Here is a 26,831-nt window from a genome sequence, read left to right as displayed (position 1 = left end):
AGCATTTTTCAGACAACAACTTTCTAAAGTAGAGGAAAACTGGGAAGTAGAGAAGGACCATGTTCAGTTAACAGGATAGTGGTAGAACTAGAATTTGGATCTTGTAAGTCTAGCAGTATTTACAATATTAGACCAAATAGACACTGAAACTGGTTGGGCTATCTGATGTTAAGAACACGTGTCTTTGTAGGACTAATTACTGTTAATGTAATTTTATAAGACTGTGTCTATTAAGATGTCTGACAGCCTGATACCTGTCAGATTTGGGTGACACCATGTGATGTCATAGGAGGAATGTCAAAAGAAATGTGCCCTCATTTTTAGCACAGACTCTTTAGCAACAGTGTTGTTTAGAGTTAGGGAAATTGTTTTCAAAAGAATACACTTAAAAAATCTCAGAACACTGTTTTGTTCAGCTTCATTTCTGAGAATTCAAGTTGCTGGTTTTCTGTTGCAACTATAGGCAGAGGGCAAATTAAATGACGTTAAAAATACAATTTGTTTTTTAATTAAAATTGAAAAGCCTACCACTGCAGTACTTTCCATTTTTTTCAAGCTGTATTAAATTAGCATAAATCTGGAATACAATATAAAAATACGAATGGTTTGGAATCTACTCCATTAGTAGGGTATACAGAGGAAGGCTTTTTAAAATAAAATGATTAAAGTGGAAATTAATTTTTATTTCAGAGTATTTTGACTTCGTGTTGATTAATGTGTGTCAAAAATTATCATTTTTTATGCCACAGTGCAATTCTGTTGTAGCATAGGTGTAAGCTGAACTTCGTGATTCAAGCTCCTGTGATAAGGCATTGACCAATGAAAGCTACCCGTTTGTGAATGCCCACTGAAGGTATTACTTAGGAAGATATTGTACTCACTAACACCTTTTTATTTTTCTGTCTGCTGTAGGATGATGAGGAAGAATCAAGTAGGTTAGAAGCAGATGAGAAGATACTTCTGGATCCTAACAGTGAGGAAGTTTCTGAGAAAGATGCTAAGCAAATCATTGAGTGAGTGTTGTTTAGATGCTGCTTTTCTTACGTGCTTCTTTTTGTTACGAATTCTGATTCCTTAGAAAGGGTTTCCCCAAGAATAGTTTGCTGTAGATTACAGTGAGTTGTAGTTGCTTCTCTGACAAGAACATCTGCAGAAGAAGGAATGTAATCATTCGGTATTAATTGTGTGCTCCTAAAAAAACACCTACCTCGCACCATACAGTGTACTAGACAAAGTTTGGGATTTGCACTGTTTCTTTACACATACATATGTGAGCTATGGTCAAAAAACCTGTCTGGTGGTTTGGTTTTGGTCTGTTTGTTTGTGGGAATTTACTTTAGTTCTTTGCTTTCCAGGACAGCCAAACAAGATGTGGATGATGAATATAGCATGCAATATAGTGCTAGAGGGTCTCAATCCTACTACACTGTTGCCCATGCAATCACAGAAAGGGTGGAAAAGCAGTCTTCTCTTCTCATTAATGGCACATTAAAACATTATCAGGTGAGAAATCATTGAAACATTAAAGTGTTTAAAATTTGTATTGTGCTAGATATATTTCAATGTAGTATTTCAGGTGAAAAAATAAAAATGTGTTAAGGAGTACAAGAATTCAGTTTGGTTAGAAATTGGGAATTGTGGGCAGAGAAATAGTTATCTATCATAGATAATGTTTTATGCATAGTGCTCGAATAATAATACAACTTCATGCATGTAACATTGTAACTTTTTTTTTCATTGCAGACAAACAGTGTTTTGGTTTTGCTATTCTTGTTGACCTAGAGTTTCAGTTCTTCTGATTGTTTTCATCTGTGGTGGTTTAAATAGTATTTTTCTTCTTTTAATATTTAAAAGTTTAGGATTTAATCTTTTAATTAAAATCCCAGTATTTCAATTGTAATTGTAACGCACTGATGCATTACAGTTTGGAAACAAGGAAAACATTTGCTATGGAGGATGATGTCACATACTCTTTACAGTCATTCAGTGGATTTAATAACTAAGAATTTCTGTTCTGACATAAGCTAAATTCATGTGTGATTGAAAATGTCCTTAACAGATGTTTTCAGCATTTCTGACATTGCAGAGTTTTCTAGGAAGCTCCAGCAACACTTGCATCTTTTATGCAGTCAGGCCACTATATTTGTATATCCACATAAAACAAAAAATAATACTTATTCACCAAAATGTCATAAAGATATGTATCTATTTGTACTTGCAAAGAACTAGAAGGAAGACTGTTTCCTAAGTGTGCAGAGTATTATGATTACAGTCCTTGCTTCCTGTGGTTCTCAGCACTGCCATCCATACAGTAGCTTGTCTAAGTTAATTAAAATTCAAGTGTTAAGCTGGTTCTCTATTTTTGAATCATTTCAATATTCCTATATTGGGCTCCTCACAGTGGCACACGGTGGGAGAACAAGCTACAGTGAACATAAGCTGAAAGAGGAGGGTTTAGATTGGTTATACAGTGAAACATCTTCCCTGCAAGGACAACAGAGTAGTGGAGCAGGGTTTCAGAGAGGTTTTATCATCTCCATCCTGGGAGGTTTTCGGTCTTAGACCAGATGAAGCCCAGAGCAACATGGTTGAATCTGCTTTGGGCAGGGGATTGACGTAGTGAGACTGAATTATTATCGCACGGTCCTATTTGTTCATAGCAAAACTCCCCCTGAATTTAAATTCTTTGAATTCTTAGCACTTCTAGCTCTCTCACTTTGAGCCCTCATCATAAGAGGAAGTTGTCGTTCAGTGACTGATTTTGAAAATGCTGGGTTAAATAACCTTTCTGGCACCATTGAGGAGATCTGTTACTAAGACAAGATCTGACCATTCAGAGAAATATGCCACTTTCTCAGCTCTGAGACTTTCTTTATTTTTGCTGCCTCATTGTCAATATGTTGTCCAGCCTTTGCACCAAATGAAGCAGTAATTCAACAGATACATTCAGCAGCCTTGTTTACTGCATAATCCTGATTCGTTGTCTGGTAAGGTTTATTTGGTGCAATAAATGAAGTCAGTGTATAACAATACTAATTTGATGGCCGTATTGGCTTAAAATACCCATGGACAGGATTGTGACACTTCTTTTACTTCCTAAATTCTAATTACTTATGCAGTACAGAAATGTTATTAATTTATGCAGATCTGTGTACAATTTTCCTCTGTGTTACAGAGCAAAATCATTCAGTCTGTAGAGTCAGACATACTCGCAGGGATTACCAATTAGAGCAGGTCCTTCAGCTGCTTAATGTGATATCTAGCAATTGAATGCGGAGTTTTGTTCTTCACAGTGTGTTTTCTTTACAGTGATTGCTACCACTAGAAATAAGAGGCACACTCCTCTAAGGAGCTTTATGGAAGGAGCATTGAGACTTGGCCTTGATTCTAGCAAGAACATTCTGAAAGAGTCTGTTTTGCAGCTGTCTCCTTGTCTCCCTGTACTTCTCTGTCCTCTGTATTTTACATGCTTTTTCCTTAACTATTTTTTCTGCTTTTCCATGTTTCTTACTGTTAAGTTGGGTCAGATTGTCTTTTCCTGACGTATCAGTGTATATCAGTAGAGAAAGTGGAATGATACTGAAAGGACGGTGTCCTTATTCTCATTTCTGAAGCTACTTTGTAAGTGAAGCATACAGTGGCAGAAAAAATTCTGTCAACTCTTGGTGTCTTGAAGTCAATAAAAGTAGCTTCCAGAGAATTTCGTATCCAAATATAAATCAGTCAGCATGTACATAAAGCCAGTAAATCATCAACATTATTTTGAATACTTTCTTGCAGGGGCAACAGAAGGTTACTTAAAACATATATTCCTTTCTCCCTGAACTTTCTCAGATATCATAATTTAGTTCTGTCTTTATGCGTGAGACCCACTGAAAGTCTGGATCTTTGAAGCAGAAGCTTAGATTGCACTTCTATGAATGACGTGTTAGGTACATCCATGGAAGGCCATATGAGAAGGGAATAATCTGTGTCCTAAAATGCAATATTGGGATTGTGCTTTCTAGCAGTACTCCTTTGAATGTAAAACCCTGTTATGTAGACATTTCTTAGCTATAGTTCTCTGGCTTCTTTCCAGCTCTGGGATTCTGTATATAAAGCATAATTGAAGAAAGGGGACATTCTTTGACATGTGGAGGTAGAGACAGCAAACACTAAATGGACATGTACTACAAGAGGTTCAGAATACTAGCGATGCAGTTGGGAAGTCTGAGGTGGAACAAAATACAAGAGACTTAAAATTATTAACTTAATTTTATTGCACAGACTCAGCAGATTTGGTTTTGGAAGATTTTTATTGAGGCAGACAAATGGTATTAAATATGCACAAAAAGTTTAAAATTTTGCAGTGCTGAAGCTGAAGGACAAACTTGTGTAATGCTAAGTGTTTGTTCATCGGTCTTAATGTGAGCACCTGTGTTGCTTTGTGTTCAGTACAAAAAAACTTTCTCCATATATAAAATCTGACTTTATATTTTGAGCATTACTGGTCCTAAACAGGAATGGATGATTTCTGTTTCTGTTACCAGAAATTACCTTGAAAGCTTTTGTTTTTGTTTCTGTTGTTGTGGGGGCTGAGGGGATGGGTAAGTAGGGGAAGAGGAGACAGAGGAAAGGAGTTAAGCTAGCCAGGGATTCCCATGCTTCTAAGTACTACTGAAGGGAATCCAGCATCTTAAGTAGGCAGGCCATTAGAACCTTTAGTTCTGTACTGTCGGTGTTAATTACTTGTGTGGGTTTTAAATAACAGAAATTATTATTCTTCATTTCAGCTCCAGGGACTGGAATGGATGGTTTCACTCTATAATAACAATCTGAATGGAATTTTAGCTGATGAAATGGGACTAGGAAAGACTATACAGACTATTGCACTCATCACTTACTTGATGGAGCACAAAAGACTCAATGGCCCCTATCTCATCATTGTTCCCCTTTCGTAAGTAGAGGACCTCATTCTGTTGTTATCACTGTAAGCATTGCAGATTGCTTTATTAGGAATACACACTTGTTTTTAACGTTATGACAAGTTGAGGTTGCACAGTAGGATTACACTGAGCATGTATTCTGTACTTCCATTGATCATTTCTTCCCAGGTAATTGTCTAGCATTGGAAGGGTGACCAGATGGCTAATAAAAGCACTTTATTCAATTAGCTTTAATGTCTATTCTTTTGGTGAAATGTGTAGTGAATTTACTATTAGTTACTCTTAAGCCACAAGAGGGCAATGTTTTTTCTTTAATACTACATCTTTGCAGATCCCTGTTCTACTTTAATTGTGATATTAAAAATCTGTTGCTTACTTAGTTCTTTAAACAACTGCCACCCCGTCAAATACTATGCAATCATGCTTTACTGATATAGGATAATCTTCTAAGTACTGGATAGCTAGCCCGTTGTGTAGCCTTGATGTGTGATACTCACAGCTCAGTCAGCTGACCATATTATGACTGTCATGCCGCCTCCTGTTCAGTAGCTTTCCCAGATGCTGCTTGTTTTATAGATTTCTGCTATTGCTTTTTCCTTTCCCAAAATAACAAGGTGTGGCTTTCAGTGATCTGAAATGCTGTGTTTTGAATAAGAACTGTCAGGCATCGTAAAACAGATGTAGCATCTCAGGGTTTGTTTGCTTTTCTTTGTGTACGTAGTAAATGTCTTGATTTGTATACAGAAGTTCCTTGGCCTTTTTGTTAGATAATTCATCTAGCGATTGTGCAGAGCATGTAAATGTGTGGTAGGATTGGGATGTATTCATGGTCATCTCTTATGATTTCTTCTGAGGTATCCTGTCTTCTCAATCTGCTGCAGTAGTAGCTAACTAGCATAAATACCACAGATTTGCCTAATTTTATGAGTACAAAAGATGAGTTTTAGTATAAGGAAAAACTCTATAACAAAGTTAAAAATAAAGGGAGAATATCATTAACATCTGCTTTCCTGCAGGCACAGAAAAATTCAAATTTCTTTTAAGTATTCTGAAATGCGTTTATTCTGTGTTTCTAAAAGAAAGGAGATGAAATTTATTTTCTGTAGACATTTTAAAAGCTTTCTTTCTCTGCCTTTTCCCTCCTCCAGATTAATAGTTGTTACTGTCATAGGTCCAGTAAACTTAAATAAATAGATCTATTTTTGCAATATCATGCTGGCAGCTAGACTAGCTGTTTAAAAAGCTGTTTGTTGTGACCTTATGGCAGAAATGAATTGCAAAAATGGATCTGCATAGTTTCACTGGGTGGCGATAACATCATTAGAGTGGAAAACAGATGAATTCTATTGCCAACATCATCAAGCTATATATGAAAATTTGCAAACTCAGTTTGTGGATCATAAGTGGCATAAAGTAATATGCAAATCAGTTTTCTGTTCAGGGTTATCTTTCTTGTCCTTAATATGCTCCAGAATACGAATATTCCTCTGGAATACTATTCTGAATAGATTTTGAAGAGACTCCTGAATGAGATCAGAAACATATTCTGTCCACTTTTTCTCGTTTCCTCTTCTCTGTGATGCATGTATTTTATTATAATGTACAAAGCATTTTTGTTTAATTTTCTCTTAATTATGGAGTTTGACTACATGAAATGTGTTGAAAATTAAGCAACCACTAGGAAACATTTATAAAATTTATTTATAAAATAAAATGTATTTCTTTTTTTTATGGTAGGACGTTATCCAACTGGACATATGAATTTGACAAATGGGCCCCTTCTGTGGTTAAGATATCTTACAAGGTTTGATTTGATTTTTATATGATTATAAAGTTGAAGGAATGAAAATACAGCCTATTTTCCCCTGCCTCTGCATGCATTTCTAAATTGCTTGCCTGTAAAATTTTGTCATATATATCATGTACTAAGCAGTAAGAGTTAATCATCCTAAGAAGATGCCTGTAATAAACTATAATTACTTTCAGATAGTGAAATGCAGAAGAAAATTGTTAATTATCACATTGCAAAGCTTCTAACGAGAGTAATACAAATGAGAAATATTTCACATTTTATACTTAGCTGACTACTTTGCTTTTTGGCTGCTGTAGTAATGGTAAAGACAAACAATTAGTAACAAGATGAGACTGCTAGCATATTTTCAATCCCCCATAAACAAAGTCTTATAATCTAGCAACCAGTTAGGGAAAGGACTGAAGAAGTCTGGAATGTATAAATGTATTGTTTGCAATACTGTAGGATTACTAGTTCTTGTGCTTTCTCTGTCTGCTGATTCATAAAAAGATGGATTTATTTACTTCATCAGAAGAACAAATAACTACTTTTCTCTCTTTCTCTTTTAGGGTACACCTGCGATGCGCCGTTCACTTGTTCCTCAGCTTCGAAGTGGAAAATTTAATGTTCTTTTAACTACTTATGAGTATATAATAAAGGACAAACATATCCTTGCTAAGGTAATAATCACTGTCTTTTAACAGCAGGACTTCTGAGATATTTTCAAGTGGTGCATAGCACAAAAAACATATATTTTTTTTATAGGGAAGTCCTGAGTTATTTCATCTTTCAGTAAAGTTAAACCATACTTCTCCATTCCTTTGTTTATGACTGGATTTGTCAGTTACATCTTCTCCCTGTAATCACCAGGATTTTTCTGAATATGGTTAGGATAGTAATTGTTTCCTGTGTGATTTTATCAGTACTGTAGACCTGCCTGCCCTTGGAAAAATGCATTTTTTTCTCCTGTCTGCTTAATATCATTTATTCTAATCTACAGTGCTATGCTTGCTTTTTTCATTCTGTTTCTGACTTGAAGCTCACTCTTATTAGATCCTTTCCAGCTGTGTGGTACTTTTCCTCAGGTAACTGATTATATGTATCATGATTTTGGTTTCCAGACTCTTCACTAAATGTTGCCCAGTTATTAAAGGCTCAAGCTGTCAATAAGGGTTTCTCCAATGTATTAATTTGAAAGCTTTACTTTAGTGTCAGACTGTTTCATGTACACACAGTGCAGACTAAGTTGGTATTCTGCCATGTACAGAAAACATGGACTTACTGTCCCTTTGCTTTTCATTTTCACTTTCTTTCAATCTATTACTTAACTACGTAGATGAGTCATTTTTCTCTCTGATACAAAGGCAGTGCATTTTCTTACCATGATTCTGAACCCAGTTTGAGACTATAGAATTTTCCTTTACCTCTACCTTTAACTTGCCCTCCTTTGCTAAAAGATAGGAAGAACAGCACTGTGGCATTCTACCTGTCATGGAAAATGGGATTGGTTAGCATTTATGAAAGTACCAGAGGACTACAAACTGAGGCCTTCCTAGTCATATGGTTCGTGTGTTCATATGTTCATACGGTTCGTTGAAGTTGTTTGCAAGCATACTTTTTTTGACTGAAAATGCTCATGTCTCTTGTTCAAGGTTCTTGTTATGGACAGTTTTATTTGGAGATTTTGTGGTCTTTTTCCTCCCGCCTAAACCATATTTTGACCTTAAAGAGCCAGTCACCTTAAACCCTTTCCCAGAAAGGGGGAAATTAGCTATTTACTGTTGCAATTCAAGTAAGAAATCATACATCAGTGTTGGGTTTAGCATACCTAGTGTCTGTTCCTGTTTTTGTTTCTTTTGAGGCCACTGGTTCTTCAATAATGATTGTGTTTTTCTTCTTTTTTTTTTTTTTTACCTCATAAGTGAGAATGATAAATGTTTCAGGTTTGAAATATTTTTGGTCTACACATGTTGGGAGGAAATTGACTCTGTCTGACCTAGCTTTTCCTCTTCTCCTCCTCATTTACTTTTTTTCCAGATTCGATGGAAATATATGATAGTAGATGAAGGGCATCGAATGAAGAACCATCATTGCAAGCTGACTCAGGTCTTGAACACTCACTATGTGGCTCCTAGGCGAATACTGCTGACTGGGACACCATTACAGAACAAATTGCCTGAACTGTGGGCTCTTCTCAATTTCCTTCTCCCAACCATTTTCAAGAGTTGTAGCACCTTTGAACAGTGGTTCAACGCTCCATTTGCCATGACTGGAGAAAGGGTACTGTGGCAGTTTTTTTGTTTTTGTTTTTATACATCAGAAACAAACCACTTTGAAAACAAAATGGAGCTTATTCAGAAACAGTAGTGCTTGAACTCTCCCTGGTACTTAGGGAATTAACATTAACTAAAACCCACTTTTTATAATGCCAGAAAAAATTAATATCGAGTATCTCTTTTTTGACTCTGAGTCAGTTTGATTGTAACATACAAGTAATTACTGCACATAACCTTTCATGTGAGACAAGACATTACTTAATATACTGAGTTGTCTTGTAGTGACTTCTATCAACTTCTGTAGGTGGATTTAAATGAGGAAGAAACTATTCTGATCATCCGTCGTCTCCACAAAGTACTCCGACCCTTCTTGCTGAGAAGACTGAAGAAAGAGGTTGAGTCTCAACTACCAGAAAAGGTTTGCAATGAGAGGAGTTATGGAAGGGGTTTAATACTTTTTCTAAGCATTAAGTTATGTTTCTTTTTCAGATTTACTTTACAGAAGACTTCACTAGCATGTATTATTACTGTGGTTTGTTTATTACTTCTTGCAAAGAAAGCTGGCACCTGAGAAATCCTGAATACCTGAAGTTTCTGCATTCTCAGGCTTCATCCTTATTCTTACAGCTTTAATTCTAGTTGTAGTTATCCATGGTTTATATGAGGCCTGCTACTTATTTCCATAGGAATTGGTTTCAAATTGTAAATGAGTTGACCATACATTGAGAATTAGATTCTGTCCTGTGTGTTCCCCTCTTCCTTTCCTCCACCTTCCCCCCAGCTGGGTAGAACCTTTTGCTCTCTTAACTATTTCACAGAAATCCCTAAAGGATTACTGGACATTATAAAGCAGGCACAATTTAATCCTAAATTAATATTCCATGAGTTTTGAGTTTTGTGAAGTGGCTTGTTAATATTGCACAAGTTTTTGTTTATTTTTCAATTCTCAGAATTTAGCTTTGTAACTCAGAAGGTAAAATTCTCTTCTGATTCAAAAGATCATTGTCTGTGGGCAGTTCATTTTGCCTGACCATGTCTTCTTCTGCAATTCTATATCAAATTTCCCTTTCACCCTTCCCAAAATGACAACAGCAACTAAATTAAAAAAAAGTAAATTTTAAGGTGAGATAGGAAAAATTTGTTTCTAAAGTCTGCTGTGTTAAAACCATACTAAAAATGAAATTTTTGTGTGGTGTGTTATGAGTTGACTAACACTGGCGGAATGAACAAATAACTCTGTACAGATGACCAATGACAGTAATTAAAGGAAAGGCTTATTTTCAAATTCTTTCTTATCTTCGTAGTATTGTGGACACTTTTGTGAGTTTCTGTTCCTCCAACTGTCAGATTCTCCGTGCCCTCTTATGTTATATTTATTTGAGAATGAAATATAAATTGAAAAATTTTAAATTAATTTAGAAATACTACTGAAAATTTTAGTTCTGTGCTGATTTCTGCCAGTTAAAGCCACTGTATTTGATAAATCCATTATTAGGCATTGAGGATGTAGGATTTAGGAGTTGCATACAGATTGGTACTCACTTCTCTTTCATGAGTTGATCCTCTTGTCCTTTTGAGATGAAAATAACATGATAATTTTTATTCTATTTATTAATTATTAGGCAGTTTACTCTTTTAATAATTCCTTGTAAGATATCTAGCCATTAACCTAGCTTTATTTTGTGATTATTTTTCTTTTGCATCACTTATTAAAAACGTAGCTAAAATCTGGAAATTGGATAATAGAAAAAATGGGTTAAACTGGGGTATGAAATCCTGTGTTACTAGATTTATGGATAGTATGCAGTCAAAACCTGGTTTAGTATGAATAGGAAATTAAACTGATTGTGGGGGTCATACACTGTTTCATTAATTCCCTGTATTTTTAGTTGATATGGAGAAAATATTTCCACTCTTGTTTAGGCAAGGATAATGCTAAATAAGCACTGTAAGGGATACTTAATCTTACTGGCTAGGTGAACAGCAATGATATTTTTATTATGCTATGTAGACATAATACTGTACACAGGCTATTAAACCTATAGATTTTTTTAAACTGCATGTTAAACGTTAAAATAAAATTCATTAAAAATATTTTTAATTGTTAAAATTACAGAATGAGAAACAAATGTTTGGCAATTCTAAAGTTATATTTTTAGAATCCACCTGTCTAATAATAATTGTGACTCTCATAGAGAATCTTTCGAGATACCTATTGCTATGCTTGCACTTGAATTGCTGCTCACTGAAATCAAAGGTGCTGTTAGGCTATAGATAAAAGAGTAATAGTTTTTTGTTTTGTGTAATAGGATGACAAGAACCTGCAGTTAGATCCTGCTAATGTTATTATGTCAGTGTGTTTCTGTACTGTTTTTTACACTAGGTGGAATATGTGATCAAATGTGATATGTCGGCTCTTCAGAAGATCCTGTACCGTCACATGCAAGCCAAGGGAATCCTTCTGACAGATGGTTCTGAGAAAGACAAGAAGGTACAGAAGAAAGACTAGATAGAACAAATAGGAAACTATGTATTACAGTTACATGCTAACCATATGATTTCTGTTTCATAAAATTAGTATGTAAGCTCTTACTACACATACCTCTCATGGGAAATGAAATCTGTATCAGACATGCCTGTTTGAAAAGACTGCAGCTTTTATTCTCTATTCATGTGGAAAAAATACTACTTGTATTCGCTGTACATACTATACATTTCTGCAAACAGATGATATTTGAAAAAACAAACAAACCAAACAATCAGCACTTCCCTTGGCTGAGTTTAAGCTAATAAGTTATGTGAATAATTGTGATAGTGGCAGCACTGGCTACAGGAGGTTATTTGTCTTATCTCCCAGAGCTATTTATTAGTTAAGTATAAACCTTGTTTTGGCCAGTCAGGGTTTTATGCCTGCATTCATACTTAATTAATCTGTTAATGAAAAAGTTTTTAAGAGAACAGTAGGATTCAAAGTCATATAATTGGATATTAGAATACATATTAATACATTTTGATTATGCCATCATTAGTCTTGACCCAGTTAATATAGAGGAAAAAGGCTGCCATCCATCAGCTTACTTGTGTATATAAAACACATTATAATAAATGTGAAATACATTGAATTCCCCATGAGAGTTCATAGATTAAGAGCTCTTAGACAGTACTGAACAGCTTGAATGTAGGTTTGTATTTGTGCCAGGACCCTAATAGGCCCCATTATGTACATTTTATTGATATGATGTGATCACATACTGTCTTTCCAGCATCCTTTTGCAGATGCATTTTTACAGTGGGTGGCATTCAGTATCTTATTTTACCTTGCTTGTCTGATGCAAATTGTTTACTCTGCAGTTGATTATTCAAATTCCAGACAAAGCTGGTACTTACTGTGGGATATTGGCATTCAAATCCATAGTTTGAGCACTTTGGAAACATTAATTTATGTTATTTTGTTGTATTTTAAATGTAATTTTGTATTTTGATGCCTGTACTTTTGTTCTACACATTTAATTTTGCATCACGGTGTTCTACTTCTTTCTTTTTCTGGTCTCTTTCTTTTCATTCTCCATCTCAGTCTTCTGATAATTTTCCTGTACATGCTTCTCTACTGAGCTTTTTGTTTATTCATTTCAGATTGCATCTGTAGTCTTCTTGACACCTCCCTCTCCTCCCTTACACCTTACTTTTTTTTCTTTTCTTTTCTGTTTCATTATGCTGTGTTATCCATACTACTTGTTGCCAGCAGAGGGAGGTGGTGCTTATTGAGTGCTCTTGGCTTCAGTGACTAAAGAACTAGTGTTAGTAAAAAGTCTTGTCTTTCTGCAAATCCAGTCTGCACACAGTTCAGATTAGAGAGGATTCATTAAGTTGCAAAACTCTAGGGAATAATTCTTAGAACAAATAAAAACTACATTTTGGAGCACGTTTGAGAGGAATTTCAAAAGACCAAAAGCAAGTTTAATATATTGGAGTGCCTCTTCAGATAAAAAATCCCTGCTCTTTTTGTTATTATTTTAGTTTTAGACTTAGAAGTTATGATTCTACTGTACTTTCCAGGGAAGAGTAGAGTATTAGGGGTATATGCACTTAGTCACATGGTCTAAACTTTTGGGCAGACCTGTGCAGTGCTAGGAGTTGGACTTGATGATCCTTATGGGTCCCTTCCAACTCAGGATATTCTATGATTCTATATAATATAATAGAACAGTGTACTTTTTCTGTATTAGCTAGTTTTATTTTATTTATATTAGTACATAATTTTACTCTTGAAAATTGCTAAATTGCTTTCACTGAGATTTTTTTTTCAAATAAATCTGAATGAATTGTTCAGTAAGCTTGGAATGTTGTGGCCAATTTGACTGCAGTTTCATAACATCACAACAAATCAAAATGGCATCTGAAAGTGACTAATGTTTGGCAGCGTTAATGTAATATGATGTTACCAAACTTGTGTCCAGCAGGTGCAACCAAGTTGTAGCTGTACAGCTTAGTCTAGCACCTAGTAATGCTTTAGTGTTTTTCAGAGCACATAGTGTCTTATGGCTGATTGACTGAACTCAGTCCTGCTTCTGAAAAGGATTTGCTATGGAGTAGGTTTTGAAAATACAGCTGGTAAAATATCAGGATGTCTCATGCAGTGTGCTTACCTAGCCTTTTTGCTATCTGTTGCCTTGAGTTTTGACTTGTCTTGGAAAGAGAATCACATTTATCAGGTTAACGGTAGAAGAGTGAGCAGATACTGTAGAACTGAAAAGCATCCAGCTAGTACTATTTTCTGCTAGGAGGGTTCAGATCCAAAGTAATTCATATGGTTTCAAGTAGTATAAATAAGCAGTAAGCAGGACAGATGTGCTGCTTCTGACTGTGAATATGATACATAATGCATTTTGAAAATTATTTCCAGGTCTTCCTTTTACATTTTGGAGTATCTTTATGATAGGTGAATTTATTCAGCAAGGTAACTAGCTTATAGTTTTTGTTGATTTTTTTTTTTTTTCCAGAAATGATTTGGTGCTTGGGTTAGAGGTAGAGGTATTTTTATACCTGAACTTAAAAATGTCTTCTAAAAGCTAGGAAATGAGTTTCTCATTTGATTTGCCTTGTTTATTCCCATAGGGAAAAGGTGGTGCAAAAACTCTTATGAACACTATCATGCAACTAAGAAAGATATGCAATCACCCATATATGTTTCAACACATTGAGGTAAGATTGCCAGGTTTGATTCTGAGAGTTGTTTTTATTCAGATGGCTAATATAACAGAAAGCTTCTGTTGGAGCTTCTGTGTGTCGGAGGGAACAACTCTGTCCACGTTGTTTGTGCTGGAGCTCTTTATATTTAGAAAGAAATGGATGAACCACCAGCTTTTTACTGGCAATCTAAAGTCCAGTCTTAAAGCATTTAGTCTTTTGGAGGTGCTGTTTTAAAATGTGACCTTTTTTTTTTTTTTGAATTCAAGACATTCCACCTCTACTTAGACCTAATTTACAACGTAGAAATAATAGTTCAAAATGCCAAGTGGTAGGATCTTTAAAACTAGCAGACTGCTGATCTCTTACCATATTTGCCAAAATTGTCCTATTTCCACCTTGTTTTTTTAGTAGAAATGTATTATCAATATAGCACCTCTTAGTAGGACCCAAAGTACATAAACAAACTTGTGTATTTATAGAAAGTGTCAGAAATATCTGATGTGGAGCTACGTTTGTGTCTAAATGAACAAGTACCTGTGGTGTTGTAGTTTTTACTGTTTGTTCTTCTGAATACTAATTTATGAAATTGAGTAATTTGCAAATGGCTCTTCCAGTAATTACTATAAATTATAAAGGTTCTACTGTATCTGTAATCTGGTAAAATGTATGCTGACAGAAATTACTCCTGCAGACCATGAATTTCAAATAATAGCAGTACAGGAAAACATTAAGCAGAGCACTAGTGCTACAGGGTGTATTCCAAGAGTATGACCATAATGGAAATGAAACACCAACATACATGTATTTAATTTAATTGAAATAAGGATGCTTAATTTTGGTTTCCGATGGAGCCTGTAATAATCTGTTCAATGTTTTTAACTCTGCAGGAGTCCTTTGCTGAACATTTAGGCTACTCAAATGGTGTCATCAACGGGTAACTCTTTTTTTTTTTTACCCTTCCTTTCATATATGATGTATTGGAACCACTACATCACATCCTTGTTCTAGAAGATACATGCTAACAAACTTAAGTGGTTTCTAAATTAAATCAGTCATAGAAATGCTGTTATTAAGAAGACTCCTAATCAACATAAAGCTATGTCCATAGTATTCCCTCCCTCCCCAAGAGAATGTTCTCACTTGAAGGGTTATTTCCTCTCTGAATTAGCAATTAAACGTTTTTATTGGTTTTCAGTGGTAATGAAGATTTTCCTTTTGAGTAATGCTGGATATGTGCTCTGTCACTAATTTCTGAACAGGAAAGTTGTTTGTCTGACTAATGTCAAGGAATCTTGTATCATAAAGAGAAGCATTCACCTTAAACAGATAATGGTAACAGGAACCTGAAGATGGATTATAAGACTGTCTTTAACATCAGACAGGTGATTTGTAGACAGGATCCTTCTCTTCACTGAAATTGCAGTTCTCGGAGCTGGATTATACATGCTAGAAATATTTCTGGTTCTACAGAAAGTGTATTTTGTATTGTGTCAAGGGCCTTTTTTCTCTTTTTTTTTTTTTTTTTTCTGGTAAGCCTAAATTGTAGTGGCTATATGCAGGGTTCTTTTTTTTTTCAATACTAATTTATATGTGAAAGAGGATCTGTCTAGAACTTCTTACATGCTTGACTGGATGTCTAAATAGCTGTACAGCTATGTTTGTGCCTTTTCTCATATAAGGTCATCTACAACTCTTCCGTCATTCTGCTAATCCAGGCTAAAAAGTAAAACTTGAAAGATGAGTGTCCAAACATCTACTGCATACCACAGAGTAAAACTGAAATCTTTCCAAAGTCTTTGTGCTGCTTCTGAACTACCATGTTTCTCACGTGTCATCTGATTACACTTATCTGCACAACTGAGACCTCTCCTGTGCAAGATTCTTTTATGATGGATTTCACATGTGCCAACTTGTATCATTTGTTCGTACTGAAGCATAACTAAAGTTTAGTGGTCAAACATAATTTATATTAATTTTAATTTGTACAATTCCCATTATATTATTTTTAAGTATTATTATTTACTATATATACTATTACTATATTAGTAAATATTATTATTTACTATATATACTATTATTACTACCCCTTATACTATTATTATTACATATTAATATTTATTATACTAAAGGGGAAATAGGATTTCAAATTTGGGGTATCAGCCTCTGAAGGATGAAAGGAGTAGATGTTTTGTTTTGTGTATGTTGAGCATACTCCCTGTGTTAGTCTTTGCCTATATACACACTTCGGCAGACACAAGTGTAAAAAATTCGAGCTCAGAAGCAGTTGTACAAAGAAAAAATTAAAGGGTATTAAGACTACTGGGAAGATAAGTGTCACCCATTGTCCTTCTTGCGGAGACAGAAGATTGCTGGGTTAGGGTAGCATTGGCTAAGCAGATGACTGTTTTGAGGATTGCTTCCATTATTATTTTAACCACATCCACATTTTACTGCTTTATTCCATGTCTACCATGTCCATTTTAGGGCTGAGTCGCACTTGTCTGTGCACACGGAAATGCAGTGCTTATGAAATTTCAGAAAATAATTCAGAGTTAGCAGGATAATGTGGTATTTTCTCATTCTGAACAAAAGCAAAATTATGTTATTCCTAAACTGTATTCAAGTACATATATCATTCTAAATTCTTCATAAAAACATTTCCCTTCAGCGTTCTATCTCTCAAAGCTCAAGAGCGTTCTTAGCTCTTGACCTGCATGAAAATAGGAAATTCCCTTTTCTTAGTTAAAGATTCCCAGTAGAAATTAGATGGTATCAGTAGGCACTACAGGAGAATTCTCCCTGACATTACAAGTTCTCAGTGTAATGGTCAAGCATTTACTATTCTGAAGAGTGCTCGTAGCTAGGTGACTTGATGATCAGAGGCAAATGACAGCCTTATGATGTATGCAAATGGCTTAGCATTTTCTCAGTAGTATGGACTTCAGTTTATGAAGAAACTTAAGGAGAATTCTTATCACGCTATATTTTATGTCCTTGTTTAGGAAGGCAGAGGAGGCACAGGACACATATCTAAGGCAAAATATACCAGTACTAGAAGTGTTATGCAAGGATTTTATGACCCTCTATCCCTTTCAGGAGAACAGTCAGAGAAGATTGTAAACTGACATCTTCCCTTCTCCTTATTTTGAAACTACATGGATACCATCTGAAATTTATTGGAATGACTCTTCAGAGATATCATGTAGGATTTTCTTCTCTTCCTTGTTCTTTTTGCCTCCTTCTTTTATATTTTTACCATCTTTATTCCAAATTAAAGTAGCACTTCTTTCATTAGTTATTCAAAAGGAAAGAGACTGATTTTCTTGGCACTTCTTCATCCAACTGTCTGTAGATGGTTGCCTTTAAAGGAAAGATGTCTGTCTTCCATGTGACCTTGTTCTTATTCATATTGTAATGACACTTCTTCTATTGTTTTCTTCACTAGTTCAGCAGACCACTTGGTTCCTAAACAGTTTTGTCTTTTGCTGAGTGCATACATGTGTATGCAAATCAGAAGGCTGCATATCTTGTGGACTTGAGTATATAGTTACTAATGATAAGTCGTATTTCTAGAGTACGGAGTCAAGGTTAGAAAAAAAGTTATGTGAAATTTATTTTCATGAAGTATATCACTTTCATGCTGATTTAGTCGTCCTCTTGACTTTTATTCATTTTCTTAGTTATGGCTTGCATTTTGGCAATAGGAGCATGTTTTGCAATTCATAGTATAGAAGAAAAAAGCAGTTAAACAAAGCTACTAAACATCATGCAAGTCTGTTAAGGGTGCATGTTTAAAGTGTCAAACTTCTCCCATTGTCTGTGTATATTAGTCCAGTTTGGAATGCATTGATTCCATGCACATAGTAGTTAAGTGGGAAGGGAGTTGTTTCTCATACTTAAGTGGGAAGGGATTTGTTTCCAACATATACCTGACGAGTGCAACTTGTAGGTGCCAAAAATGCCAACTGAAAGCAAAAGTAGCAAGTGAATATCTTAACTGATACAAGACTTATCTTGCTGAGAAATAATTTTTGTTTTTTGAAACTGAATTCTGTTTTCACTATTTATCATAAAAGTAGATGTTCCATGTGGTTGAAGGTCCACAAGTTTTTGTAACTAAAGAAAAAATTCTTGTTTCCTTTCCAAACAAGAATTCATGTAGGTGCTTATTTTTATTTTAATCAATGTAAACAATTTGAAAGAGAGAAAAGTGCTACTAGTCTTCTTTATCTTAAGAGAATCTCTCTGTTAAACTCTGACATGTTAATGACTAAAATTATTCTAATTGCAGGCTCATCTGGCATTTACTGTGCTTTTTCTCTTCAACAGAGCTGAACTTTATCGGGCCTCAGGGAAGTTTGAGCTACTTGATCGTATTCTACCAAAGTTACGAGCTACTAATCATCGTGTGCTTCTTTTCTGTCAAATGACATCACTTATGACCATTATGGAAGACTACTTCGCCTTTCGAAATTTCCTTTACCTGCGTCTCGATGGTAAGCTGAATGAAAACAGAGAATAAAGTTAGGAGCTGGCATGCTTGATTAGTTTGGGTCATGGGACACCTGGGTTCTCTTCCTAATATGCCAGTGCTGTAATGTAACTATACAAAAGTGCAAGCAGGTTCAAAAATGATTCAACAAATCCATGAAGGGAGTCTGCAAGGGTATTTGTCATGAAGATATGGCTACAGACCACTAAGCTACACTATACTAGAATTCTCCCTCTTCTTACAGAGAAGTTACTGAGCAGGGTGTATTTTGCTTCTCTCAGTAGAGCCGATCTTAAATACTTCTCTGTCTCCTTGTCTCTTTGACTGTTTTTTTTTTTGTTTGTTTGTTTTTCATCTGTTTAACCTGCAAGCCATTAGACTGAGGGATTGTTTGGAAGAACCCTCAGGTCTGTTCCTGGAATGCAGATTTTGTGGAGATCTACAATCCAAGATCCCAATCAGTTGTCACTGCCTAAGTTGCCTGAAAATATTCTCATGATGGGAGGTGTTAATGCCAATGTTTTGGCCAGATTCCAGTGAAATTAATTGGTTGGTGCCTATTTAGAGTACCATTGCCATTCTCCACAGGATAGCAGAATTTGAGTTTCAGGTAAAGTGGTACCTATAGATTTCTTTCTGAATTTCAGAGGAAGGTCAGTAGCCTCAATTATATCTCAATATGTAGATACGCTTTATTACCTGTAAATGCAAAAAGGGTTTGGAAATATAATGGAGGAATATCAAAAAGAAAATAACTAAGAATTGCAAATCCTATCTGAAACTTAAACCTATTTGAAAGAAGTTTCCATTTTGGACTTCTTCCATGTTGATGGTCTCTGTCTCACACTGACCTTCTTAAATAATAATTACTTTTTACTTAATGTATTTATCTCACAAGCTATAGTATTATACAGAACCAGCAGCATTTATCAGAATTCCTTTTTTAATAGAAAAGGAATTATATAAGAAAAATATGAAGAACAGCATGAGTAAAATGAGAGTTTAAGGTCTTTTGACTATTCTTGTTACAGCATTCTAAGTTGGCTCTTTGCTTTAGGCTTTATTTGGCAAAAAAAATAATGTTGAGAAGTATATGACTAAACATAAACTTCAAAAACTGTTATCCTCAAATGTAAATCAGGGTTATAAAACTAAAAATCAGGGTAATGAAACTAAGACACAAATTAACTGTCTTGGAGCATCACAGGATGTCTTTGTCAAAACTGGCTGAAGTATATGGTAACATGCTAACAAAATCCTCATTGCATCTCTGACCTGCAGACGGTCTGATGCTTCCATTTAAGACAGCTGAATTATAATACATTTAAAATGTTATATGTTACCATACATGATGTGTTTTAACATGGAGTCTTTCAAATGATAGAATGTCAATAGCAATATGCGGTATGGTAAATATAGTTCCTTTTTCTTATTCTAAGGTTTTGCGCATAATTAATTAAATTGAGTGAGATGAACACTTCTGTCATCTCTTCCAGTTTTATGATTACAGATGCCTTCTATACTGACACGTAACATATACATGTAGATTCTATTTACTTGGTGTTTTCTCACATAATGTGTTTTCTACCCAAGTCATGTACTTCTTAAAGAAATGGGTTTCTGTGGGCCAGCGTTTCTGCTGTGTGACTGTACTGGATTCTGCCAGGATGGAGTTAACTTTCCTCATAACAGCCCATGTAGTGCTGTGTTTTTCATTTGTGGCTAGGCAGTGTTGATAACACACCAGCGTTTTGGCTGCTGCTGAGGGGTGCTTGCACAGTGTCAAGGCTTTCTCTCCAAACTGCCCCTCCCACCCAGCAGGCTGGGGAGTGAGCAGGAGATGGGGAGGGGACACAGCTGGGACAGCTGACCCAAACTGACGAAAGGGATATTGTGTGCCATGTGACATAATGCTCAGCAATAAAAGCTGAGGGAAAGGAGAAGGATGCAGGGACATTTGTGGTTATGGTGTTAGTCTTCCCAAGCAACCGCTGTGTGTACTGAGTCCTGCTTTCCAGGAAGTGGCTGGACATCTGCTTGCTGATGGGAAGTAGTGATTAAATTCCTCTTTTTGCTTTGCTTCTGTGCGCGGCTCTTGCTTTTAGTAAACTGCCTTTATCTCAACCCATGACCTTTACCATCTTACTTTCTTTCTGTGTCATGTTGAGGAAGGGGATTAAGAGAGCAACTGGGTGGAGGGTCTGAAAGTCAGCCAAGGTCAATCCTCCTCAGTAACAGAAGAACTTCATCTTCTGTGTTGCACATGTATTTATACCTTATTCAAGATAGCAGACTCTTTGGTTTTCAGCTATAGACAGAAGTTTAAAAAAATATAGAGTAACTGTTGGACCAGGCTGAGATGATTCATATACAGTTTTGTCAAAACACATGAAAATTCATCCAGTTTCCAGATTTGCACAGTTCTTGGTTTTTACTTAGAATTTCGTCTAGGTTTTTACCATGATTGAATTCCTTTCTGTCTCTCCCTCACCCATAATAAACCATTATGCTCAAGATACGACATATTAAGAATTTTCAATCCTTTCATATCAGTGATGGCTCTTAAGGCAAACAGTGACATTTTCATAAATCTCTATATAAACGACTTTTTAAACTACTTAGATGCTATTGTGGCCAGAACATATTAATCAAAACTGTGGCTCTGTTGTGGTTGTGTAAAATAACTTCAATTGTAGTTTATATGAATCATAAAAAGGTGTAACAATGTTTGCTGACATTTTAAAATCCACTTTTGAAATGTCAAAAAAAAACCAACCAAACAAAAAAAATGCTTGAATATTTAGCAGTCTCTCAGGTGTAACAGGTAGTCAGATGACCAAAACGTCCATGGAGAGTGTTTTATTCTGTATTATAGTAAATAAGCAGAGATGTCAAAGAGCAAGTGAGCTAAAATTTCACTTCCACATGTACCCTCAGGATCTGACATTGTGTTTAGATTATTTTAGTTCACATTGTTGTTATAGAGTGTTTTTACTTCTTTTCAGGCACAACAAAATCAGAGGATCGAGCTGCTCTGTTGAAGAAATTTAATGAGCCTGGGTCACAATACTTTATCTTCTTGCTGAGTACAAGGGCTGGAGGGCTAGGCTTGAATCTCCAGGCTGCTGATACTGTTATAATCTTCGATAGTGACTGGAATCCTCATCAGGTTATTTTTATTTACTTATCTTCAAGCAATTTGCAAAGAATTCATGATGCTTTTTTGGGTTGCTTCTTTAGCTTGCGTATATATATACTCTGGGGCAAACAGAATAGATCGAGGTACATCACAAAGTGCTACATTGAGAGGAATTAGTAAGACAAACTCCTACAACCAAGAAATGCTTTGGTTTGAAGTAATTCTGTGTCTATGTATATATTTTATCTCAGTCTCGGGGAATCCTCACTTAGGGTTCTGCACCAGTAGTACAGCTGTGCTTGTTCTTTAACCCTTAGGGCATTAACAAGTATCTCCCCGTTTTGATTCTTCAGTAGGTTGCAGTATTTTAGTAAAGGTTGTACAGAGTGCTGCCTGTCTCCAGAAGTTAGTTAATGGCCACATGAATACAGCAGTCTTAGTATGAGACACTGAAAATGCACTGATGCTATAGGTAGATAGAGGTGAGTACAGATCAGCAGACAATGAGGGTATCAAACTACTTTAGCTTAGTTTAAAAAAAAAAAAAAAAAGAAAAAAGGAAGATGGTCTTTGTTGCTTAGTGCCGTTTTGGTTTTTTTTTGAAACAGGGTTTGAGAAGTTTAGAGCAATTACATTTAAAGGCTTCAAAAGCACCTCAGAAGACACTTCATTCTTTGCATTTTTGGTTATCTCTAGGTCACTTCTAAAAACATTTTTAATGCAGTGTCCTGTATATTTCAACAGTTAGATAGCAATACGTCCTTGCAGCAAAAATTACAGAATGTTCTCTGTAGAATCTAGTGAACAGATTGCTGAACTACAAAATATATGCAGTTTCACTTCTCTTGTGGTTGGGAATAAATTGTTAATTTTGATAAGCAGCATGCTAAAAGCGAATACTTCTGTTGTTTACTTATTTTTTAAGCACTTAAACAGCATATTTCCAGAAGTAAAACCTTCTATTTACTCACTTCTGTGCTTCTGAAAATGGATTACATAAATTAATACTGTAGGTTCATCTTGACTGTTATAAAAACTTCAAATGTACCTTTAAATTCCAGCAGCTTGGGTAGTTAAGGGCATTGCAAGAGAGAAGAGCTAACAACAATAGTAAGAGCAAGGTGTTGGAGTGAAATGGCAAACTCATTGTCTGGTTTCCTCTTTTTTTCTACTTCAAAGAATTTCTGTTTTGTGGGGTAGCACAAAACTGTAGTAGCATTTTGAACTTAGGTACCCTTCATTATCTGATTGCTAAAACAAACACATTGAGAGTAGGATTTCATGGATTTCTTTTTTTCTCCAAAGAAAATAGATACAATTTTGAATTAGTAAAAGTAGTTCTTTACCAAACATCTACAGTGTGCTTTTTACTTCTGCTATCTCTAAGTACAAACACCTGAACAAAAACTAGTGGATTCATGGTGTTCTAAAAATAATTTAAGATCATTTTTAGGCTGTTTTAACACAAATATTTTAAGATCAATATAAAAGCCTATTTCACAGATAACTTTCAGTTAACATCTTTATGAATTAGTAACTGCCTTTTGTTAGATAAGTTTATATATGAATTTTATACAAACATACTTGTTTTCTTTTCCTGGAATCAAGAAATGTTTTACTTCAGGGTTCATTCTGGCTTGGAGGGTCACAAACTTCGAGTAGAAGAGAAAAAATAGATACTTAAGCCTTTCTCAGTCACTGCACATGCTTTCAGGAAGTGTTTAGCTTACTGTATGTGCAGTGTGTGGAGCAAGTGCATTTTTTTTCACTTTTTCTCCTTGTCTGGGTCTGAAGTAGTTTTGGGAAACAGAACAATTGGGAGTAAACTATGTGAATTATGGTGGACTGTGGTTTGAGTACTTCCTTTTTATGTCAAAGGATAACTCAGCATTGTAATGGCCTTTTAGCAGAGAGTGATTTGAGTAGCACATTTATATAAATCATTCTCTGTGTTCTTTGCCTCATAGGACTTGCAGGCCCAAGATAGAGCTCATCGAATTGGTCAGCAGAATGAAGTTCGAGTCCTGCGACTGTGCACTGTGAACAGTGTGGAAGAGAAGATACTTGCAGCTGCAAAGTATAAGTTGAACGTGGATCAAAAAGTTATTCAGGCTGGAATGTTTGATCAGAAGTCTTCAAGCCACGAAAGGAGGGCTTTTCTACAGGCTATACTGGAGCATGAAGAAGAAAATGAGGTAAAACGTAGTTAGAAATAATCAGTAAGAGGATGTTTCAGGGGAAGCTTACTCTTTTCATCAAATTTCGAAGATTGTTATCTCCTTCAAAATTAGAACTGTCAACATACTCTTATCATCCAGTCAAAGAAATAATGTTAGACTATGTAGTGGAATTTTCAGACATACTGAATAACTAGGACTACCTAGTTTCAATCATGTAAGAGCCTGCTTGCCTCTGCTTTTTCATTTTGGGTCCTGGGTAAGATTTAAGATGTGCTTTGAGCTTAGAGCAAGCCAGCAACTTAGCTGTTTCTTTCTGGTGCTATATTCAAACTGGAATTCTAGTTACGACTTTCTCTTCAGGAAACAATTAGTTGTCTCAAGACAGCTATCAAATTTTTCTTTATAATAGTGGGAACTGAGATTGTAGAAACACTAATCATTTATCCCATTGTGTTCTTCTTTGGAATTGGGATTGTGGAATTGTAAGCCCCTTCTTCTGCCTGTCACTGATGATTGTTCTCTTGCTGTGAACAGTGTTCATAATTTGGATCAGCACTGCATTTGGGATAGATAGTATAAATGTATTAAGTTATACTGAAGACACAAACACAAAAAGTTCCATGCTGCAATGATTTTTCCTGCCTCAAGAAAATGACCTCTGTTGGTTAAAGACTGCAGAGATTTCTTGCCTTTATTTTGCCTCTCAGTATGGCTCGTACCATCTGAATATGGTACACATGGAAAGAAAACAAGATTCTATAGTCTGTTTCACAGTCATCTTTCATTACGTGATGTAAATTTTCAAAGACCAAAGGGTTTACTTCTTCAATAATTAAACCTGTTGTATAAACTCCTTTTTATGTTGTTGTGCACACAGAAAAACCTAGTACATCATTAAGGAAAGTGTTTGCTATTTTGTACCTGTTTTAGTATTTTTCATAAGAAATGAATCAGATTGTCTGTTTCATAAGTAATGATTATTTATGTGTGAATGCAGAAATGGTATGATGTATGTGTACTATTTCTGACGAAACCTAAATTCTCATATAGCCATCACCATCTACATGAATGTATAAACTTTGAAACTGGTAGAAATCTTTTGGCAACCCTGTAGATTTGTTTTTAAAATTGAGATCTTTCTGTTGTATTTTCATGTACAAAATTCCATAGAAAATATTTATTTTAAAATGTTTCAAAAGTTCAGGACTGCAGTTCAGGCCTACTGGGCATGCCTTATTTGATGGATGACTTTAGGGCAATTTACTTTTTGTGCATTTTTCAAATATATTTGGGCAGACATGCACAGATTTAAATAATGTTTGCTTACTATAACCTGGTGTCAGTCTTTAAAGCACAAATTAGTGTTATAGTTTGACTCCTAAAATTTTATACTTTTTTTTATTTTTAAAATAACTTCAGTAACATTTAACTGCTCAAAGTGTATTTGGACAGTTTTTATCTCTCCTTGTGCTTGTTAAGTGTAGTCGTACTTAGTAACGGGAAATTTAAAAAAATCTAGTCTTCCCTGTTTGGTGCTTAGGAAACATCTGAATGGGAATATATTTGCAAAACTGAATCAATTCTGAAAAGAACTGAGGCATAACTTACCTAGAAACACATTTTTTGTTTGTGTTCTGTGTCCCACATAATGCATTTTCTCGTGATGACTAGATCTCCAGTATCATGAAGGAAGAGACATTACCAGGTGATACATAAATTGCTTTGGAGTTGCTCCAGTCCAATAAATTAAATAATAAAATTATAGTTGATAACGTGTTTCTTCTGAAAATCAGATTTAGCAGTAGACAAGGATGTTAGAGCCCACCAAACTGAATTCCAAATGCAGAATGACAGACAACAATTTTTGAGACTACTGTTTTTTATGCTTTACTGATTTACACTTTAATATTTGAAATTAGGTAGGCACGCTCATTTACAAAAATAGGTTCACATAAAACCCTAGAGGACTGGTCTTCTAACAGTTCACCTGATAATTCAAGTATAATATAATTCAATATAATAATTTAATTTCTTACAAGAAATAAACTGTACATGGAGTACTCTTTTTAGTTGTCTAAAAATCTAGAAAACAATTGCATGGTCTTGATCATATTAATTAGCTGATTCTAATGACTTGCCTAAACTGTTTCTTTCAAACTTTGAAGTGGTCTCTTTTTTCTTCTTTATATATATGACAATTATTGCAATTATTTTTTTAATAACAGTTTCAAAGATCCATTACCCATATCCATAAAATCAGGCATATAGATCAGTAATATAACCAAATACTTCTGACTCTAGCTTAACATAGGTATCCTTCATGCTGGGCTGTTAAACAAATTTTGTGGCAAGATAGATTTGAAAAATATCAAGTTTGTTTGAAAAGGATTACTGGCTAGGTAATTAGAGATTAACTGTTCTAACATACAATTGCTTAAAATACTGTGGAGAATAATTAGAGCTGGTCTGTCATCCATATATTCTGTATAAGAACATAGGTTCTAAACATGTTTTTATATACTATTTTTTCATTAATTTCTTTTTTCTTTTAGGTATGTTTTCTGTTGCTGAAAATGTATAGAATTTCTCTGTCCAGGCTGCTTAGAAGTATTTGGCAATAGTTTTGAAACAATTACATTGTCATTAGAAAATGTTACAGCTCAGGCTTTTGCTTTTTTCTTTTCATACAAGCCCTTGAAGGGGTGTAATATGAAGAGCATTTACCTCATATGAGATTCCATATGGACCGTAGCCATAATGAAGATGATGTCTATGAAAATGTTTTATTGGAACAAACAGTTCTGAAATTTTCACAGGTGAAAGTAATGAGTAATGGG

At 35.1% G+C, this 26,831-nt stretch overlaps 1 protein-coding gene across 5 annotated transcripts in view; it reads left to right on the top strand.

The window, feature by feature from the left end:
• The window catches only part of SMARCA2 (SWI/SNF related BAF chromatin remodeling complex subunit ATPase 2), a 125,086-nt gene that overhangs the window by 53,374 nt on the left and 44,881 nt on the right, over nucleotides 1–26,831 (top strand). For all 5 annotated transcript variants that reach the window (XM_083817128.1, XM_083817132.1, XM_083817129.1 and 2 more), the window contains exons 14-26: nucleotides 913–1,013; nucleotides 1,356–1,503; nucleotides 4,773–4,936; nucleotides 6,663–6,729; nucleotides 7,287–7,397; nucleotides 8,755–8,997; nucleotides 9,298–9,411; nucleotides 11,377–11,484; nucleotides 14,109–14,195; nucleotides 15,071–15,117; nucleotides 18,513–18,679; nucleotides 21,681–21,844; nucleotides 23,782–24,009. In XM_083817128.1, the coding sequence (XP_083673254.1) occupies nucleotides 913–1,013; nucleotides 1,356–1,503; nucleotides 4,773–4,936; nucleotides 6,663–6,729; nucleotides 7,287–7,397; nucleotides 8,755–8,997; nucleotides 9,298–9,411; nucleotides 11,377–11,484; nucleotides 14,109–14,195; nucleotides 15,071–15,117; nucleotides 18,513–18,679; nucleotides 21,681–21,844; nucleotides 23,782–24,009 (1,749 nt within the window). The remainder of the gene's footprint in view (nucleotides 1–912; nucleotides 1,014–1,355; nucleotides 1,504–4,772; nucleotides 4,937–6,662; nucleotides 6,730–7,286; nucleotides 7,398–8,754; nucleotides 8,998–9,297; nucleotides 9,412–11,376; nucleotides 11,485–14,108; nucleotides 14,196–15,070; nucleotides 15,118–18,512; nucleotides 18,680–21,680; nucleotides 21,845–23,781; nucleotides 24,010–26,831) is intronic.

Source organism: Anser anser (genome assembly GCF_964211835.1).
Source record: "Anser anser genome assembly, chromosome: Z".
Classification (NCBI taxonomy): Eukaryota; Metazoa; Chordata; class Aves; order Anseriformes; family Anatidae; genus Anser; species Anser anser.
The sequence above is the reverse complement of the archived record's forward strand: the minus strand, read 5'-3'. Positions and strand labels throughout refer to the sequence as shown.